General features: G+C 43.4%; 1 protein-coding gene across 1 annotated transcript; it reads right to left on the bottom strand.

Moving 5' to 3' along the window:
• Positions 1–1,386: 1,386 nt before the first annotated feature.
• nt5c1aa (5'-nucleotidase, cytosolic IAa) lies at positions 1,387–21,048 on the bottom strand. Its single transcript, XM_070846045.1, has 7 exons — positions 20,487–21,048; positions 16,470–16,514; positions 12,229–12,396; positions 11,979–12,108; positions 7,225–7,347; positions 4,822–5,006; positions 1,387–4,334 (listed from the first exon to the last, which is right to left on the bottom strand). The coding sequence occupies exons 1-7, from the start codon at positions 20,640–20,642 to the stop codon at positions 3,978–3,980; spliced, it is 1,164 nt and encodes a 387-aa protein (XP_070702146.1). The 5' UTR covers positions 20,643–21,048; the 3' UTR covers positions 1,387–3,977.
• Between the last annotated feature and the right edge of the window lie 657 nt (positions 21,049–21,705).

The raw sequence follows: 21,705 nt of genomic DNA, 5'->3' as shown, positions 1-21,705 counted from the left end.
CTCTCTGTCTTTCTTTATCACATTGTTTATCCAGCGCTGTTAAAGGCCGGCTGCAGCCCCTGCCCCCCGCCCCGCCCCGCTCAGCCTCCCCTCTGTAGGTCACATCTGGCAGTAAGACTGCTTACATTTGAGCTTATGGTCTTTTACGTAACGTTCCATATTCTGTCATCAGTCGCAGTCAGTCAGTGGACCGTATCCCTAATCTATACAACAACCCCCCATTTCACTCTGTTATTTATCTTTTGCACTTCCATGACTGTCCCCCCATCATAGGAGGGATCAAGCAATCTCATGATCTGTGCCTCAGGGAAGGGCACAGGTTGGTCATGACACCTGAAATGAAACTATATTCCAAACCAAATCAACCTGATCTGCATTTTCTTTTCATCTTGTCTTCACTCGTCTCCACTTTCCAGCACTTATCTAGTGAGCAGCCAATCTGAAAGAAACAGGCTGGGGGGTTATTATGTTCATTTCTGTCCCCAGGCATATCTCAATCTGGCGTAGTGCAGCACAGAGCCATCCTCTTTCACTACTTTCCTTTCAAACCGATGGTTATTGTCTGTTTATGGATACAGCTGGCAGCCTGTGCATGTGTGTCATTATGAAGCGAGCATAGGCTGCGAAGAGTTCGCCAGCTGGCCATATCTTATCTATCTGCAACTGCCCTTTGCTGTGTGTTGCCAGCAACATCAGCCCACTGTGCTAGAGCTTTTAAAATCCACACACATGCCAGTCCATCAGCGTTTACCAGCAGGGCCTGTCCCTGTGGTGTTGTTAGCAATATGGCTCCAGATAGACCTTGACTGGATGTCGGCGCTTTCTGGCTTTTATAACCCAGGCTGTGCTGGGAAGATCCAATTCACCTGGGAATTATTAGGAATATTAACACATTTATCAAGGCTATGTGAATAGGGGAGGGGAAGTGTGGGTAGTAATGAGGTTCTGCTCAACTTGAAGATGTATGTAAATGAGAGTAAGTGGGGAAAAGATAAGGAGGGATATTGACAAAAAGAGAGGAAAAAGAAATTAGGAAGGCATGGAAGAGGAAAAGATGTAAGATAACATTTTATATCAAGTTAAGATAACTTAAATGTGCGTGGAGTTGTTGTCAAGTGATAATTTCCCAACATTTTTCATCCTAGATGTGGTGATTGAAGACCAGCTGGTCATTTATCATTCCAGTGCTGCCACTCCATGGTAGAGTGAAGGAGTGCACTGACTCCCACTGCAGGAGTCCTGTGTTCATCTGTTGTCATCTTACATTACGTTTTCATTAATTGAGTAAAGCAAGTACGATAATTTACATCTTTATTTAATGTTCGTGTACATTTTCTTAATGCAATGCCACCTCCACCCCCCCCCCCCCCCCCGCCCCGCCAACCCCCCCCCCAAGTATCAATAAAGTCATAATAAACTTGTTGTTGAAATGTTCAAACGCTGCATCATCTGCACAAATCTGTTCCTGAATGTCACCCAAAGGCCCAGACTGCCGTGACTGATTCTGCTAAAACTTCCTCCAATAAATCCATCACTTCAGGGCTGATGAGGTGTAATGAAGCATCACAAAGTCTACTCTAGATAAGATAATGTTTCTGAGGACGTGCCAGCAGTGACAGAGTGATGTGAATTGGATTGACATTTCCAAAATGGTACTGCGGCCATTTTGTCAATGACAGACAAATTCATGTTATTTCCATCAAAAGTAAATCATACTGACTGCCCGATGCAATTAAAAGGGGTGTATTTGCAATAGCCTTGATGTACAGGAGAGGGCAGTAAAATTATGACAGCTGCTTGTTGAACATCTGATATTTTGATACTGACGCTGGTGAGACATCGCAACACCCTGTTCAGAGGCTGTAATGCCCCCTGATTAGCAGCCAGAGTGACTTTTAAATGTAATACTCATTATATACACTGGGAAGTTAAAAGGCTGGATGGATTAAACATGGAGCTAAAAGTTTTTTCTTCTCACCACTGGTAGAAGAAAAATGTCAGGCCTTGTTATATCCTATAACCATTAACCACTATAGCCATTCTAGAGACATTTCAGACCATTAGCATGCTAGCATGCTAATGGTCTGAAATGTCAATTGGCTACAGCCAATCATTTCTCATTCCCAGGGGATCAAATTCTGATGCTTTGCCCCTTTGGCGTTTAATATTGACACACAGAGCATCTGTTCTGGTCGTCCCTTCATTCCACATGATTCCCATTCCCAGCTCATCAAATACAGGCGACCCTAACCATCTAATTAATATTGCGGCAGGCATACGACACCTTCATCGTCACGGTAACATCAAAAAACACATGGTCAGTGTTCTGAAAGTGTCCCACTTTGGTTTAGTCACTAAAACTACTTATGATCAGGGTTAAAACTAGAACATTTAGCCAAGCAGCTTATGTTATGGGACTTATGGGACATGAACCCTGATTTCTATATGCAGTGACCTTTATTGCTCTTATACACTACATTGTGCTAAATAAAAGAATGCTTTGTGTGTCATTATCAGACGCCAAAGGGGGAGACAAATTATTATTATATATTATTTGGCAGTTTAGTTAGTTTTAAAGGTGTTGTGTCAAGTCTGAAACTTTGTGTGGAGGTTTCGGTCAATTTTGGACTGTTGCTGCTCACAACAAAGTGGACCACACTGCAGCATGGCCATAACGGTTTGGACTAACATGACAATAATATGGTGTTTGTTTATTCTGTAATATGAAATACATTTAACATGTTAAAGAAACCGTAGCATGATAATGGTATGTAAAGCTGTGAGGGTGCCTTAGTGTTGAACTTCAGTGCTGAACAATGTCCATGGTGCTGTTTGTTGCTACTGGTCATCAAGTTGTTGAGATGTTCCTCCATGGACCAATAACACAACAGTGTATTCACCAAAACTAAAGGCACCTGCTGAAACTTCCGGCTGTCTATATTTGTTCTGGACTACCAAAATAAAAATAAAAAGAATACAGTTTCCTTGGTAATACGAAATACATTTGACATGCTAATGGTGTTGTGAACAGCTGAGGGTAAGGGGAGTTCAGTCATTCATTAGCTTTAGAGGTGCTCTGTCATGAAGTCAAACTTTAAGGTGATAATTTTGACCTGTGAGGCAGCATGAGACGTCAGGGGACCACCACTAAATTCATTAGGCTTCATTCTCTGTGGACCATAAATGTCTGGACTGAATTTCACCCTGGACCAGAGTATCAGACCGACCACACTTCATTTATACTAAGGCACCAACTGAAACTTATGGCTTTCTACATTTGTTTCAGACTAACACAGTAGATAATATATTTAGTCAATATTCAGTGTCATACAACGCATTTTGTACAGTTGCAAACACACAGTTTTACATTCGTATGAAGTCAAACTCACTAAAATGATTGAAACATAAACTTTAAATGATGACTTCAGTGCTACAGTACATCACTATAATTCTGAACCTTATAATATCTCTGCATTGTGCTTATGGCTCATTCATTGATGACGTACAGCGTTGTCTCTGTGTTCATCTTAAATAGAGTCACTCTGTATCCTCCAGCAGTCACTCCAGAGGCGTCTTCTCTATGAAGACAGTTAGAGGAAAAGCAGGTCACCATGGCGATCGAGCACCTTCCAAATTCGGGTATCAAGTGAGATTTGACCAAAAACGTCAGTGTTGCGTAGACTGAGGGTTTGAAATGTAAAGCTGAGGGACACTTTGAACCCGGGTCACCTCAGGTTCCAGACCTCCACTTGACCTCGACCCAGACCTGTATCTTCCTCCTCTAATGTGATGGCTTTAAGGTGAGACAGTTCACATTGTGATAAAACAAACTTACAATACAATTGCTACAGTCTGGAAATGATGCATTTCCATGGTACATACAGTACAAATTCATCTTTCAAAGCTCTCTGCAACCCTTCAACTTCACATTGTTCTTCTCTAAAATGATTCTCTGTCCCATCCCTCTTCTGTGAAGTCTACTTCCCCACACTGGTTTTGTGTTTGGCGTTATGTTTCTGTGCAATGCCGTAGGGCACGTGGGCAGCGATGGTGCCCATCTCAGCTGCTCCCTCCACATGAAACATCTGATCATCAAAGTAGATGTGAGGCCTGATCTTCTCCAACATGGGGCCCTTCGGTGCTCCTGCCAGGAACAAGGCCTCGTCGATCTCCAAGCCCCAGGCCCTCAGTGTCTTCAGCGCCCGGATCCCGGAGCTGGCGGCGCTGCGAGCCGTGACCAAATACGTTCGGATGGGACAGTCTAGGCGTTGGCCTTTAGCGTAAAACTTTTTCTGGAGCTTCCCCAGCGTCTCCAGGAAGCCTTTCAGGGGACCCTGTCAGAGAGGAAGACTACGATAAAGCAGACCTGCCGAGAGGGTCTTGTTTTGTGTATTTCATGCTTTGCATCATTGGTTGTTGTTGTTGATCTTTATGCGGACGCAGCATAAGAAAACTTTTATTGGATTAGCAGCATTTTGTTTTCATGGAGGCATGTTGAAGCCTTGTCAGCTTAAAGCTAATTCTATAAACTGCTGGCTGTCAGACAGGACGAGGCGCCTAGCTGACAGGCTCCATCTCAGTGCCTCTTGAGCCATTTATCATATCATTTTGCATAATTTATTCACAGAATAATCAGTTAATGAAATGGGTTTCATATCGAGAACATCTGCCTCGTCACTTACAGGTGATTAGAGTTTAAAGCTTACCTTGATTTTATTGCTTCATCTTATGTTACGGGAAATGCAATCTGTACTGATTCCATCTGTTATTTAGCATAAAGTAATACAATATATTTACAGACTGCCAGTGAACACTACATACGTGATCCAATAGCGTGTCCTCGTTGTCCCTCTCGTGTTCGAAGAACTTGTCCAGCCCGTGGGCCTTGAAGATGCGCTCGGACTCATCAGAGAAGAGGACGGCATCGCCATCGAATGCCACCCTCAGCTGGGACTGTGACACCTCGGTCTGCTTCTCTGGCATGAACATGGTGGCCGCTGCGATGCCTGAACACAAACACAGACGGAGACACCAACAAGAAGAGGTTCAACAGTACAGCAGTTGAAGGCAGTGAAAGAGAAGTGGAGGTTGAACAGACTTCAATACAATACACTTTACTGGATACTACTTTTCTTCGTTTCACTTCACTCTGCTGCAGCTTATTTCACTGCACTTCACTTTTGTTTTACTTCTTTACTGCATTTTCATTCTGCTTCACTTCGCTACGAATCAGGAAAAAACAGTAGAATCTATTATTATTATTATTATATCTGCTGATAATCAGATGCTTGTTGGATGAGAATTAAACACACAGAAGAAACACTTGTGGGGATGAAACCAGCCGTCATTTCACTTCACTTCATTTGTAGATCAGGAATGTTTTCACTGTTCTCAGAACAGATCCTTGTAATGGCCCCCAGCCTACACGAAGCATTAACAAACGGCCTCACAGCTAATTAAGAGCTTTCAAGTAAAATGTCAAGGACAGCTCCTTTGCTTGACCCGTGTGTGTGTGTGTGTGTGTGTGTGTGTGTGTGTGTGTGTGTGTGTGTGTGTGTGTGAGTCGCTGCTTTAGTGACATTAAGTGTGTGGGTCACATGAACAAAGTCCCTAAAGTCACCCTGAGGGGATCATCAGTCAGATCTCCAGTTCGTTTGCCCTCAGCGCTCTGCTCACTGACACTGTGTGACACAAAATACATCATGTTGTTTTCTTCTTCTGACTGTTGGAAAATCAAGATTCTGAAAAACTAAAAATGTTCCATGTCAACTGAGCCAATACCAATCCTGCTTTTCAATGAATCTGAAGCTGGTTTCATCCTTCATTCTGTTCTGGCTTTGCAGGATTTTTGCACTTCCTTTTGGTTTCAACCCTCTCTGTCTGCCCTTGGTGTGCCCTGTCGCCGTATGTTCTCTTCCTTTTTGACAGCAGTAATAATGCGTCAGGAAATGTGCTGCACCGAACTAAATTAAACCTTCAGAGGCGGTTGTCACCAGAGTCCCACAAATTTCACATCAACGTGTTCTGTCTCCGGCTCCCTGTCACCTGAGCATATTAGCATCTTGTATTTCTCTGGCAGAGTCCGTGTTTTGAAATACTGATGTTTATTCAGAGCCGCAGCCAGAGCAAATGGGATGTTACTGCTGCCTTTGGTGTGCTGGTTCACAGTAATGTCACTGCAGCTGTGGAGAACATGTCAATCACTGCTGCTCATTATGCAAACAAAAATCAGAGCATATACTTGCAGCTCGCAGTGTGTGTCAGAATTTTATAGCAGCATACTTTGCTTTTAAATTGAAGTTTCAAGGCATTACTGACGTTTTTGTGAGTTTTATTCCATTTATCTGAAATCACATATATCTGTCAACCTCATTATTCTGCACATGACAACAATACAAGATAGCTATGATGAAAAAAAAAAAAAAGATCCGATGCAAGGTCAAAGTTTCTGCATTTTCCACACTAATGAAGTGAGTGAAAACAACGGAAGCCTGGAAGGTCGGAAAGACATTCAACTTTGTGACACTACAATATAAGTGCTGCTGTAAAGTTTCTGTGTAGAGAATGGACCAAAGTATGCAAAAGCAGCGCATAGAAACGTATCTATGTTTCTAATCATTGTGCAGAGGCGTGTCCTCAACTGAATTAATGCAAAAAATGCTGCTGACTGCAGCTTTAGATATGAGAATGAAATTCTATCAATCTTTACATCTAACTCTCAGCAAGAAAGCTAATAAGCATATTTCCAAAAATGTTGAACTGATCCTTGTTCTTGTGCAATTTCCTCAGGTTACTTGCTTCAGTTTCTGTAAAAATCTAGATACATCATTAAAACATGTCACTGAGACATCTAAGGATTTCTGTGTAAAAAAAAGAAAAATGCAGCAGATGGGTTAAACCTTTGTTTCTGATATGTAATTAATCATGTGATCGCATGGGAGCTGGAATAAAGAATTTTGTTACTCCCATGTTGGCTCTTCAGAGCTGTTTTTTTTCTTACAAGTTTAATAAATATGGATAATATAGATAATATCAAAATCATTAAGATTTTGCAGCTAATCAAACATGTTTTCTATAAAAATGTCACATCCTGAATGTGGTAAAGAGAAAAAAGAATGGAAAAGCGTGAGTCTAAAGCTGGTACAACTGTTGGTCCTCAGCTTTAATTCTCAAGTAAAAAAGATAAAATTAGACGTTCCCCTCTTCATGTGTGTGTGTGCTCACCTTCAGCCAGCGCCTCCCTGACTTTATCAGCGTCAGCAGACAGGTAGAGGTTGGTGTGCCAGGCCTTCAGGTAGCCAATAGGACTGCTTCCTCCTGTCATGCAAAACCTCTCGATGAACAAGTCTGAGGGAGAGAGGAACAAACAGCAACAAGGATTTTAGTTTCAGTACATCGCTGAGTGTTAGATGTCAACATACAGTACACTGGATGCCTTACAGATCCATTACTATATTGGTCCATGTATTTATTTGTATGTTTACAGACTGTGGCTGAGCAAACATCACGAGACAGAACAGAAAAATCTGTTATTCCTGCCTGGAGATGGGGTTTTATGGAGTTCATGATATGCAATGTCAGGGGTCACAGGAGGTGAAGCGTCAGGGAGATGGGGGGTAAGGACAGGGTCAGAGGATAAACTTACAAGCACTTAAAAGGTGGATAGGGTCCAGAGAAGTGGGTTAACTAGAAGGGGCATGAGGGGACTGTAGGAGGGGCTGAGCTGTGCAGATGAGAGGCATTAGAAATTAAGACTGGTGGGAAAGTGTCTGTTGCATTTTGGCTTAAGGAGGCTCTGATCTAAAGGGCAGCGGGGAGACGGTATGTGGAGAATGAGAGGAGAATTATTAGGTAATTAGATCCATGATTACGGAGCTGTTCAGGTAAAATAAGCCGATATATTTTAGAGAACAGAGAGAGCAGAAGCTGGGGAACAGTTAGAAAGAGCACAGGAAACAAGTAATGGACTAATGATGGGATGGGGGATGACTCTGAGAACAGCTAAAGGTTATAATAGACTAAGAGCAGGTGGGCGACACCCTAGATAGAGGGTGATTTAGTAAAAGTGAAGGTTAGCGTGGGAGGGAGATCAGTGTGCTGATTAGGTAATGTCATTTATTTAAAGCTGCACTAGGAAGGAAACTTGGAGTTCATCCACATTAAGGGGCTCTCTACAGGGGGGGTTAGTACAGCACTTCCATAAAGACGGGGGACCTTTGAGAAGACGTACTTATAGAGATATCCTGACTATAACACAGCTGGATCCTACATTTCCCATAATGCGACCAATTTGTAATAAATGCCCATGTTTTTTTAACTCCAAGACTCAATTTTGTGATGCATTTTTTCTTTTACAAATTTGTTGTGCCCAAGCTCAAGACACGTTGACCCTGATGACGTCACTGTGACATCATCCGGGTCATTTTCTCAGACTTGACTTTTATGTAAAACCACCAGAATGCCCCTTTAAGCCAGCTGAAGACTGAATGTGCATTTAACTTTTTCATCTGTTTTTTTGCATTCCTTCCACAATTTGTAAAGTAGCTTTCCTGTGACTCTCTGTGTGATCACTCTTTTTAAATGCCAGTGAAGCTCATTTTGCCAAACAGCTTCACCGTCATAAATGCGTTATGTGATCGGCACATCTCTGCAGCAGCACACAAACTGCTGTTTGTTGCTTGACGATGGAAAGAAGACAAAGAGATTTTGGTTATTTTTGTTCTGCTGTGTCGGCAGAGGTCCTGTGAATGTTGCTCTGTGTTAATGTGGACAACAACACTTCCTGTCCGAGTGGAATTCTGACGTCAGGCGAGAAACTGGTGGGAAACTGTTGCTGTACAACAGTGTACGATGTATGAGAAATGAGAAAGTAATCATCTGAGACATTTTCATCTGTTTTGCCTTTTCTTTATGTTCTGTAAAAACGTCACAAGGTTTCCTTTTCCTCACTTTGAGAAGGCAAAACCAGCAAAGTGCAGAATTCTGAGAGCTTCAATTTTTAACGTACAACTGTTTGCATTGTAGGTTGTATTTAGCATGAGCCAGCATCAACAGTAAGTCTGAAGACCTGCAGGACAGAGGTGCACTCAAAGTGAACTAGTGTCTCTTTGTGACCCCTGGCTTTATGTTGAAGACGTCTGTGTTTAGTGCAAAGTGACTGTCCCATCTAAACTTCTACGATTGCTTATATTAAAAGCTGTCGAAGGCCTTAAGAGGTAAAAAACTATTCATTATTGCATGAGAAAGAAGGCAAGCATTGGAGAAAAGTCAACCACGTAACCGAAGACAAACTGTCTCCTGAATAGCTGAGTGACAGAACTCCATCCAGAAAAAAAATGGAAACCCAAGTTTTAAAAGAAGAAACACTTATGCAAACAAAGACTCATGAACAAACAGAGGGAACTGAGGGCAGAGGGAGATTAAAAGAAACAGAGACTTCTTTAACCCCCCCCCCCGGGTGACCTCGCCATCACTCAAAGAACCATCTGTCCTCTCCAGCGTCCCTAAACAGTTTATTTAGCTTTGTAGTGTGAGCCCTGGTGAGTTCGAGCCCCACACTACGCTTATCATACCTCATCATATCAAACCTCTCAAGCGTCCCCCGCCTCAAAAACAGGTGTGGGAGTCACTCGGGGAAAATGTCCTCGCCATTGATGTCTTTGAATCTTGTTTTTTCCCTCCTTGCAAAAATATTTTCACATCATCCATCTCCGAGTGGTTTATTTGCTTGTTCAGAAGATCTAAGAAATGGTAATGAGGAGGCAGGAAACCAGCCGGACTGCAAAGAGACGCCGGCGTCCCCTCAAAGGACGAGCAGCTTCGTTGTGTATGAGGTGAGGTGGTGAGGTGGCTCCAGTCGTCATTTCCATTGCAAACGATTATGTCAGCACAAGAAATCTCAATTACCAGCGCACAGAGCACATTACAGGGCGTGCCAGTCATCTAGGCCCTTGGGTCCTATGATGTATACATGCAAAGTAGATGCATGAAATCGCTGATATGGTGCCTATGCTTGTCATTCCCAGTCAGGCTCTGGCTGTACAGTTGTCCCCAGTGCATCTAAATGCTAAGTGAGAAACTTAATACTTCATCCTGCAGCTGTTAGAAATAGTTAGCGTAACCAGATAGACACATCAGTATGTAAGTGTTTCTCCCATTGCTTGCCGACACTGGAGGGACGACAATCCCTGTGACATCAGAGAGGCCATGTTTTCCTTCAGAACTACAGGAGAGGTCAGAGGTCAGGGGACTGTTTGAATGCGTCGGGCCCGTCACGCAGGGAGCCACCCGAGAGATCTTACGTAGAAGCATCTGGGGGGCCGTGCGTTGCTTTGGTGGCTCCGCTCGGAGCTGTTTTTGTTTCAGGCCTTTCGGGTTATTGCTACATCCCAAAGGAGGCGATGTTGAACTCTCCCCGGCCTGGGGCTCCGAGGATATGAAAACATGCGAGGAGCTGAGCAGGAAGTGGTCTGTGAGGAAGATGAGAGTCTGAGATTTCCCTGGGAAGGATACCCGCCAGTCAGCTGTTCATACACGTTGTTGTTTGTCTCTCGGCTGAGCTTGCGTCAGTTTCAACCAACTCCAATTATCTCATCCACATCTTCACATCTTCCAATTTACATCCACTAAAGAAGGGATACTCTGGGGTGGGGAATAGGATAGGAAGGGATATTCGACTCCATTCAGTGCAAGTCATCAGAGGAAGGTAGTGACCATAAATGCATTGAATGTTCCAATTCCTCTGGTCACTTGTGTGCAATGTTGATGGTTCCATCACTGTTTGTCACCTATGTGCCTTACTGCTTTTATGTGTAATACCAGGGGTTACATTAGCTGCAGTTATGCAGTGTGCGCCAACATACATTGTATATATAAAGTATACTCAGTATATATATATATAAATAAATATAAGTTTAGCATTTTTAATGTAGGTAGATCATTGTGACCTGGTCATTTTAAAAGTAGCTTGCGAAGCCGAAAAAGTGTGGGCACCCCTGGTCTAAAGGAAAGTAAAGGTTTTGACCATTCCTTATGGATTAAAGACATCCTCCACTATGCTACCTTTGAACATGTCTGTTAAATCTGCCGCCACTCTCCCAAGCATGCTGTCCCTCTGTGTGTGTGAATGTGTGTGTGTGTGTGTGTGTGTGTGTGTGTGTGAGTGTGTGTGAGTGAGTGAGTGGACACAGGTGTGCTCAAGTCAGAGCAGAGTCCACCAGCTGCAACCTGTTCTATAATCAAGACCTCTACAAGTAATCAGATCCCAGCCTGTGTTCTGCTTCCCTGCAGTTATCACTCTGTGCCTGTTTGGCCCAGTCTGACGCTGGAGTCCGTCTGCTTTGGTTCTGTCTCCTTAGTTCTCCTGGATCTCACTCCGGCCCTGCTTACTCTGCCCCAACTCTCTTTGCCCCAGCCTCAGTTCCTGGTTTCCAGCCTCCAGCTCAAGTCTTAGCCATTGATTCCCAGCTACCAGTCTGAGCTCCCCCCAGCCTGTACCCCCCCCTCCTGTCAATAAATGCCTTATTTAGGCATCTCCATGTCTCCCTGTACCTTAGCCCTAACTTACCCCACGTAACAGTGTCTGGCGCATATTGACTCCTATCCTTATTCAGAAAAGTTTTCCCCTTGGCTATTCCTGCCTAAACTAAGACACTGACCGTATTGGTCTCTACAGTATACACAGCTGGCAGCACACTTGTATTTGCACATTTAGCCATTTCTTCTGATCCCTTCCAAGTTGTTCTGTTGGACAGTGTTTTACTGGACTGGATGATTAAGTTTCTGTTTTCTACTTTTTTATTCTTGTTCCTTTTTCCTTTTTTCTACATAATTTCATGTGCATTCTGTATTTAAAGCCACGTTGTTTGATCTGATGGGTCGCCAAAGTCGAACATTTTCATATTCTTCGTTAACCTTGTGTTTTGATACCTGCTCTCTCTGTTTGGACTACTGTTTCTGTCCACCTCTGTAAGACTTACTGTGATGGTTGATGGTGTTGATGAGGCGGATTCCTACGTGCGCGTGGTTGTACGTCACCAAAACAATGTCGAACAGCTCTTCACTCTGTGGGTACAGCTCCCGCAGACGAGCGTTCACTGTCTCCAGAGCCTGTCGGGACACAGCGACAGTTGGCTGAGGACGGCACCGCAGGTGACACATCTCACTCTACAAATCAAAGTCTGTGCTGCATTTGTTCCTTCTGTGAGCGCGTGTTTGTGTGGCTTTAACCTTGACGAAGGGGAAAGCGGGTCCAGGCGCGAAGGGTTCGTTCTCGTGTTCGATTTGGTATCTCAGATACTCCTCCACTCCTTTCTGCTCAAACACCTTCTGCTCCACCTCAGTCCGAAACAACACCCGCGAGGACACAGCGATGGTCACTGCGTTCTCTGGCTTCGGCTGCAGTAAAAGAAACACAGGGCAGATGATGGTTTGATGAAGAGGAACAGAAGGAAAGGGGAAGATGAGCGAGCATTGATGACCTGTTGAGACAATGAGTGGAAAACACTGGGGGGAGGTGGAAGGTGTCAGAGGAGCAGATGAGCCTATTTTTACCTGTGCTGCCAAACCGACCCTCAAACTAAACCCTGCTATTAATACTTTAAATGTTACGGATGCACACGGATACAAGTGCTGTTACCTTTTTAACAAGAGGACTCGGGGGGGTCAGCATCATTAAACCTTTACTAGAGCTCTGCACATCACAACACATGCTGGGCTACATGCAGAAACCATCTCACTTTCTGTCATGCCTGTTATCTGTTGTCACCAGTCTGAGCTGCTACAAACTATATGAATGGAGATCTGTCACTATTAGAGCGGCTGCATACAGTCACATGACCACCCTGCAATACACTACGGCTGCAACTACAACTACCTGAGTACAGCTTCATCTGACGGGGCTGCACAAAAGTTATTGTAATGGTTTAAAAAACAAGACCTCCTCTGTGTTCTTGATGTTTTCTTTGACTTAGGGGAAAAAAAATGCAAAAATCCTCCCACTAATATCTTCAATTAACATAATAGTGCTGAGTTGGTAAAACTCCTTTCAACAATAAATAACTAAAAGAATTAAAGATGATGTCCCCAAATGTAAGAATGTAATATCTTAATAGAAAACATTTTTACAATGTGTGTTACGTTGGTACAAATGTGTTCAGCACTTGGGTGATGTTGAACACTGATGTTGAACACAAGCTGGTAACACTGCCCACAAATTCCTGTTATGTGGGGGGAAAAAATGTAAGATTGTTCTGTTCTGCCCCTGAATTACTGTTTATACTCTGAATCCCTAATTCTTTAGCTACATCTGGCTCGTTAGCTCCTCAGCACCAGATTCCTGCAACAAATCCTGGCTTCTTGAAGCTCATGATGTTTTCGACTGTGTCGTGTGAATGCTGATTCTGTGTGGTTAAATCATACTGCACACAACTGAGGGGGGGGGTTCTAGTACTTTGCCGGCACACATTTATGTCAAACGGTGACTCATAAAGGCACGCGCAGTGTCCCAGTCCTGCTGAGAGCGACGATGCCGGAGCTGTGTGTGTGTTTGTGTTTGTGATTCTTATCGAAGACCACTCCTCCATGAGCTCTAATGAGCAGCACTAGAAGGCACAGCGGCCTCATGTTGCCTAATGTGTGTGTGTGTGTTTACGCTTGGGTGCGAGTGTGTGGAGGGGGAGGGCGGCATTCTTGGGGGGGCAGCCGGCATTAGTGCCCACAGTGGGCAGCTGCACTCAGATGATGCCCGGTGGTGGGAAGAGGTCCCTGTGTGTGTGTGTGTGTGTGTGTGTGTGTGTTGTATCAGTGCACACAACTAAATGTGTGTCTGAATGTGCTGAGCAATAAATCATGCATGTTGCCTGTAATAATCTAACAGGGGAATAAATATTCTACTACAGGTGCTGTTGACTGTTGTATGGCTTGGTAGTTATTAGTTACTGTTATTAGTAATTAGTGCAACTGGAAAATTAAAAACATGTGCAGGCATTAAAAGGCAGAAGCACATAATGTCAAAGAACAATGCTTCTTTGTCAACATGTGTGTACTTCAGTCTGGTGCGTTTGCAGTGGGAGCAGGAATCTGTGTACTGAGACACGTGTGTTTGCTTCCATGCCCGGTGGCTGCGTGCTGGTAAATAGGCCACAGGCTGGCAGGGGCGCTAAGCCATTGTCCCTTAGCCTTATTCCATCACAACCACACTGCCTGCTGACATGTCACCTACTTACCTGTAGGTATACACACACACACACACACACACACACAAAACACTTTGTCAGGATTAAATCTGACCCACATGTAAAGCAGATTAAAAGTTGAATTTGATCAAACATTATCCAATTTCCACAATTTCTTGTGTGCACAATGACGAGCGTCATCTGTCTGCAATTATACAGAACACAAATGTTTTTTGTCCGGTGAAAAATATTCACAGGAGATGCACGGAGAGGCACGGGACCTTCCTGCAGGTTTGCCCACATATGGTAATGTATACAAACAGAGGTGTAGTTAAAGGTGGTGTTTGTAGCACACACTGATCAGACTAGCTTTATTTAGCCTGCATCACCAGAGTGAGGGAGCTTCTCCTCTGGGTGTAGCCAGGTTTGTCAGGGCAAAACTAAAAGAACACGCAGGTCCTCCAGAAGTGCGGTGTGGTGAAGGTAAAAACACTTAACCGCAAAAAGAGGCTGCTTTGTCTTCTTTGGCTCATTTAATAATAACATTCTCTCTAAGTAAACTTCAGGAACCGCGGGGGAAAAGAGGAAAAGGCTTCTTTGTTTTTAATCACACTGCAATTAAAACTATTTCTGCTAAGGAGCCAGGATAAATAAATTGGTGTCGCAGCTTTAAAGTCCTGGGGTTGTTTTAACTTGTGTACTTAGTGAAAATTAGAATTACTTAAAAAAGGAAATCAAAGTTATATTTCTTTATCAGCATCACATCAGTTTTCTCCACGGACCGTGAACCTTTGGTACAGACTGTCACTGGCAAGGCTGTAATTTGATTGGTGTAACAACTGTGGATTAAAGTCACAGTAACTCCCAGCTGTGACTTGAGCACTCAGAGGGTCATAGAAATACTCAGACTGTCCTGACAGTCGGATCATTTGCTATCAGCACAAGAGAATCCATTAAAAGAGACACAGCTAATGCCAGCTGGACCATCCCTCTTTGTAAAATGCAGGGCAAACACATTATGAGTGTGCAGGAGCTGTCAGTGACTCAGCAGGTGGTGAAATAAGCTGAACAAACGTCTGGTGGGAATCATTGCTAACAGCAGCAAACTCTCTGAATAGAAGCTACTGGCTTGCAAGCTTCCATGTTGCAAGTGTACAGGTGCGATTATATACGGAAAGCCTTTGTCATAATTCGCTCCTATGTACACCATCTACAGGTCTGCAGCATTACTGTGGCAGGCAGCTTTCATCAATGCATCGCTTTGGTCAGAGGTTACTCTTCACTGATTGTTTATAGAAACTTTTAACATATTAGCTATGTAAAACAGAAAGAGGGGCTCATTACCATACACAGAGATGGTCTTAAAAGCAGCGTTTGGATTGATGTCATATTCTTCACCAAAGGTCCCATATTATGCAAAATGCGCCTTTTAATGTCCTTTCGATATATCTGTGAGACCGCCAAACTAAGAGAGAAGACCGTTCTCTCTCCTTCTCTCCTACTTAATGTTTCTGTAAATGCGTGTGTGAAAACATGCTGTTTAGATTTGGCTCCCCTTATGATGTCATAAGGGTTTGTTTGCTCTTCTGTAAACGGAGCATGCAGACAGGAGTCATGTCAACAGCTGAAACTCACGTCTGGTATGAGAAAAATAATCTGTTGTTTGAACATTAACTTGAGTAAATGTTTTCTAGTAGGATCTCTAAACACAAAATATGGGATGTTTAATATACGTCATAAAAAGGTTCTTCTGAAAGCTGCGTCTTTGACTGATCTCAGTGTTGTAAACATTGCAGCATTAAAAACGAGTGTAGCATACTGTTGTACAGCATGTGTAAATAGAGGTGAATTATGGCTCTAATGGCCTTCCATAAAACCAGCAGTGGATCCTCCAGTGTTATAAAGAAACAGATGTCTTAAAAGGTACATCACCAACTCTATGTGGGCTTGTGTAAAAAGGTGGTAAAAATGTCTCCAACATGTCTTCCAGTCAGCAGGATGCCACGGACGTTGACAGTACATCTCCTAGCAGTACAGGCTCCTAAATATCAGTCAGCTGTTGCCATGGGAAACAACCACCCAGACTCTCAGGACAATGTGAATCAACATGACAGCACACGCGACGATGCATCGGGTCGGGTTGTCGGTTAGTAAAGTGGGCGTGTCCGTGCTCATGCAAGACACGTGGACAGCCGTCACAGAGGAGGTTAAAAGAAGGTGAGGGGGCAGTGGTGATGGTCATTCAGTAGCCATGGACACAACCTTTGGCCTCACATGATGATGGGACATACTTACGAAGAACACGCCTCCCTCCACCTTCCGGGCTCGTCTCCCTGTCACCTTAGCAGAATGACATTTTGTTTTTATTCATCGGGTATTCAGAGAGCATTCATTCACAGCCGAGCAAAAATACTTTGTCTGAATTTTTCTCCTGCAGAGAGATTGTCTGGCACTAAGTGCAGTGTGGTTTACAATAGAAAACATGGGTCTTGTGTCAAGTTCTGCTCAGAAACAGCCTCACTGATGAGCGAGACCTTTGGTGCAGCTTATCCATTCGAGTCAGTTTACTCTATGAATAACATGTCACACAGTCGGGGAGTGATCCCAGTGCAAGGGTCTGGTTCTTGGCTGTGATCTGATACTGGTAGTGTTAACTGCCTGCCCTATCTCAGTGGGCCTCCTACCCGCTGGGAATGCATTGATCACAAGGCTCCCCTGCACAGGAACCCACAGTCACTGTCTCTCCTACTTATTGAGTTGTGAGATGGCAAAGGTAAGTCAATATAATTAAACCTGCTGGAAAACTAAACACTCGTGTGTTTACTTTACGGTGCACTTAATTATAGCACCATTTATTATCCCGTAAAGCGTGAAAAAGAACCGTCCCCCTCCTCTCTTCCCTACACTTCTGTCAGACTGGTGTCTCTGCATAACCAAGATCCATAAGTCATCTGTTTTTTTTGTTTTTTTTTTATCTCAGGCTGTGAGACGTCCCCTCCATCCATCCAAGAAAGTGGAAGGGATTTCCAGGCAACAGACAGAGGGGAAGCAGAGGGGGAAATAGAGGTGTGGGCAGACAGTGACGGGTGGGGTGGGGGGTGAGTAGCAGCAGGGGTGCTGATATTTATAGATAAGTAAAGGCCAATGATGATGCAGTGTGTTCAGGCCTTGGCAGATATGGTAACAGAGGAGTGTGACTGAACGCTCTGCCAGTGAGCGCAGTTTCAAAGTAGTGGGTTTTTGTTTGTTTTAAATCAGGCCAACATTAATCTGTTATTAACGACCACATATGAGCCAGAGAGTGACAGAGAAGTCTGATGTGATGTTGTACGGCCACATATTTAGTGTATTCAGTATTTAGTAATGGATCAGTGCTTTGTGAAAAATAAGAATATGGTTATGTTTCAGCATAATTACATTATGTTAGTGTCTAAGGGTGTTGTTTCACTATATAAAAATATTCTTCAAAGATGAATCAGTTGAAACTTATTTGTGATAACATGAAGGATGTTTTATTATTGAAACACTGACAAAGGAAAGCGAAATTTAAAAAAATTACAGTAAAGTTAATGTCGAAATATGGCAAATAATGGCACATCATTTTCTAAAAGTTTTGTTCAAATAATGACAGCAGGGTTTCAGCCTTTCTTGTCAGCCTGTTGGTGGATTTGATCGGCTGCAGCTAGCTAGCTGATCAAGCTAATGGTGATCTATTTAGATGACACGGAAATAAGGAAACAGCGTTCCTCTTTTATTACAGTCTGGAGCTAACAGAACCTGCCTCATGTTAGCCAGCATCTAATAAGTTGGGTTGGGGTAAATTTACCCGTATTGCTAAACCCTGATAGCATGTGTAGTTGTGATCCCACGACACGTAGTTAGCTCATGACTTCCTCCATGGCCTGATTTATGTTAGGAAGTAAACTAGTTGTCCGCACATGCTAACGTTGGGTGCATAACACCCTGTTAAGTCCATTCCTTACACCTTTGCTCCTGTTTTTAAGTTGTTTCTCTCTCCAGTCCCTCTATTTATTACTTCATTATTGAAAATAACTGCAGCCCCTGAGTCATTTTCCTCTCTTGGTCCTCACCTTCACATTTACTGTGGGTGAGAAGTGGATTTAATTTATTATGAATGCTACTTAATTACACTGCCCTGGCCATTTAATTGGTGGGTTAAATGAAAGAGGTAGTGAATTCTTTTTCGTTATAACGAGGCCTGCGTTGTTGAGCGAAAGCTGCCATTACTAAAAATTACATGTTCCATTATCATCCCTTATTTATCTTTTGAATTAATTCTCTTGAGTAGGCAATTATGCATGATGGGGCTGTCATCCGTGAAAATGCATCATGAGGTGAAATTTCATCACTTGATTTGTCAGGTAAATAAAGTTCCAATTTAATGTGTCTGGAATAGAGATATGAAGCCTGTCTGTGTGTTTCCATTCATCTTTGTCCACCACCAACAGAGAAACGTGTAGAAAGAAAAAAATGGAAGGTTTTTAAAGTAAAAACACTGATAAAAAAAATGCTATTTTTACTTACATTTATCACGTAGCAATAGGTAATTGAAGAACTAACACAGGCACAGTAGAAAAGCTTGGAAAGTCTGAAACTGGTTTTACTGAGTCATAGTTCTGTGCTATGATAACAGCAATATCTGATGCTCTTAATAACAGACAATGATTAGAATAAAAGCCCTATAATCTGTGTGGACCATTACCTCTGATGAATGATCACATGCAGCAGACACTAATGCTGTCATGTATCTCTAAGTATGATATCTTTTACATGCGAGTGCAGATAAACCCTCTACGTATAGTTTGAGATGAAGGCAGAGATGATGGATCTGTGCTGTGTCATATCTTTATTATGTAAGAAATGATAATAATAATAATAATCTGGATAGATGGAGGATGTTTACAGTGTGAAAACACACCAGTGTGGTCGCACTAATCCGCAAGCAGCAGAGATTACTCAGCTTGTAGCTACTTTTAGCTCTAATACTTTGTCTCACTTTGCCAGTATTTTCTGCTCATACTGTTGTTTTTCTATTTTTATCATTCTCTCTTTTTTCTTTGTTTCTTTCTCGAACGTTGCGTATGTTTTTGTTTCATGCACATAATTCTGTTTCAGACAGCTGATGCGTTCTGGTCACGATGTTAAAAGTCTATTAAAAACACTAGAAACAGCACTAAACCCTGCCGCTGCAAGCGTCCAGCTCTCTTTTGCTCGTCAGCTCGGATTCATGTTAACCTTTTGCAAATACGACTTCACTTGTAAGAAGCTTCTCAGAGGCCAGGCTGCTCTGAGGCAGAGCTAAGGACCTACTGGTTGAGTGAAACCTGTCAGGGGAACTGAAAAACATCTGGAGTCAGAAATATCTGTTTGCGGTGCTTTCAGAGTGGCACTGCTCCAGCTGCCACCGTGTTTTTATCTAATGTCCAGTGCATTTTAAGCAAACTTTCAAAATGTGGAAAAGAATGGGAATTGGGTGCCTTTCCATTAGCTTGGAGCAGATAAACTAGGCTCAAATCGGGTCTGTGATGCTCTCATGGAGGCCAGTGCAGGTGGCCAGTGCACCCTTGGCCATGTTTCATGCTGTCTGGAGACAAAGACATGTAATGATCGTGATGCGCAGGCCAAGGCGTCTGCAGCAGAAACAGCTGATCAGTCATCTAAGTTAAAAGTTTGCTGCATCGAAACTTGTTCAGCAAAAATGTTTGTGCATGAACTACTTTTCAAAAAAAAGGCAAACATCACCTCAAATGAGTGTAAAAACTTTGATTCTGAATTTTGCCATTTCTGTCTACTTTGTCTAATGCTGTAGTTCAAAATGGTCGTAAAAATATGAAGGAGGAAACCTGGTTCATGCCATTCATGATAGATAGAGTGACATTACTGTAATTAATTGGACAAAAACAGATATATCTGAGAGACCGTAAAGTCCAGTGAAACGAGAAGGATCTGGACATTAAGCTGTGTGTTAGCTTGGTAGTCTAGCTGAAGAACTTACCTTCACACTATTCTTTGTTGTTGGTTTTTAAAAAAACTCTGTGGCACTCTAACCTTATCTAACCCCTGACCCCCCATTTAGGAACGGCACTTTAAGCCGCACGTGGGCGACGTAAACTCCAAGACTAAGCAATAACAGGACAAATGAGAGGACAGAAGGACAGAGGGACCTTGGGAAGAAATGTGTGGTCCAGTAAAAGTCTTAACAAGAGGCCTGATGACGTACAAACTCTAGTCTCTAAAAACCCACTTGTTTGGCCAACAAACACAGACACACCGACAGACGTCCTCACTTACTGGTTTCGGCTTGGTGCTGAGGCCAAGGTGGTCTTGATCAAACTTTTCTTTCTCTTCCCATGATCCTCTGCTGTCCCCGTTGGACGAAGGGGCAACTTGGAGCTCCTTGACCTGTCCGCTCATCACCTGTACAGGGTCCAGACTCATCTTCACCATAGAGAATCTCCCTCTCTGTGCTCCCAGAGGTGCCCTCCAACCCGCCCTCCCTTCTGTACCCTCGATCAGTTCCCTTCTTATGCAAAACGAAACTCAGAGAACGACCCTGCGACAGCCCCTACCATTTATCGAGATGCTCCTGTCAGTGCATCGGTAGCAGGCGTACTACAGTAGTTTGCACCTGCACTGTGAAAGCAGCCGAAGTGGGAAGTGTTCACTCTCCTGTCTCCTCTTCTGTATCCTTTCTTTTTTTTATTTCTCTGCTTACATCCAGTTCCAAAAGGACATGAAAGAGGCTCAGTCACTCACTGTAACACCCACTGATACACATTTGCTCTATCCTTTGTGAGTGTGTTGCAGGCTATGCAGCAGTCCATCTGCTGCTATCTCTCTCTCTCTCTTTTCCCCACTCAGCGCCCCCCACCCTCACCCCCCCGTCCCTGTCCCCCTCCTTCCCTCCCTCTCTGTCCTATTCAATCACTCTCTCTGCTCCATGGCTTCCTCCATTCCTCCCCGTCCTCCTGCTGACCAATCGCAGCCTCGCTTCCTTATTCAGCGTGGCTCCACCCCCACCCCCCCATACCGCCCCCCCCACCCGCTGTCCCTTGTTGACAATTTGCCCAAGAGGCTCATGGGATATTCAGGCACACACTAAGTACGCAGCAAAAAATAGCCATCACGGTGGGCCGTTTAATCTGGAGGCAAATCAGAATAGTTTTTCAGACAAGCGAGGTGGACTGAGATGAGTTTTACCATTTAAGAGCCAAAAAACAGTTTAAAACCCCACATTGACAGAAATTGTCTTCCTTTTACCATGTTTTTTTTTTAAAGTGTATCTTCCTATACTCATTATTGTTGTAGGTTTAAGGAAACTACGCTCATTTTCACGTGAGGCCTTTGGTCATCTCTAACGGCTGCACTGGAACAAAAGTCTAAATAAGTAACTTTGGGAGGTTAAAACAAGTTCAGCTGGGAAAGATAGTGGGCTGAGAGAACGAGACTGAGTAAGGGAGGGGTTGATCAGGGAATGGGGGAGTTAAAGTAGCCTAAAGGTAGCAGATAA

Source organism: Pempheris klunzingeri, chromosome 16, assembly GCF_042242105.1.
Source record: "Pempheris klunzingeri isolate RE-2024b chromosome 16, fPemKlu1.hap1, whole genome shotgun sequence".
Classification (NCBI taxonomy): domain Eukaryota; kingdom Metazoa; phylum Chordata; class Actinopteri; order Acropomatiformes; family Pempheridae; genus Pempheris; species Pempheris klunzingeri.
This window is presented reverse-complemented; position numbering and strand designations above follow the sequence as displayed.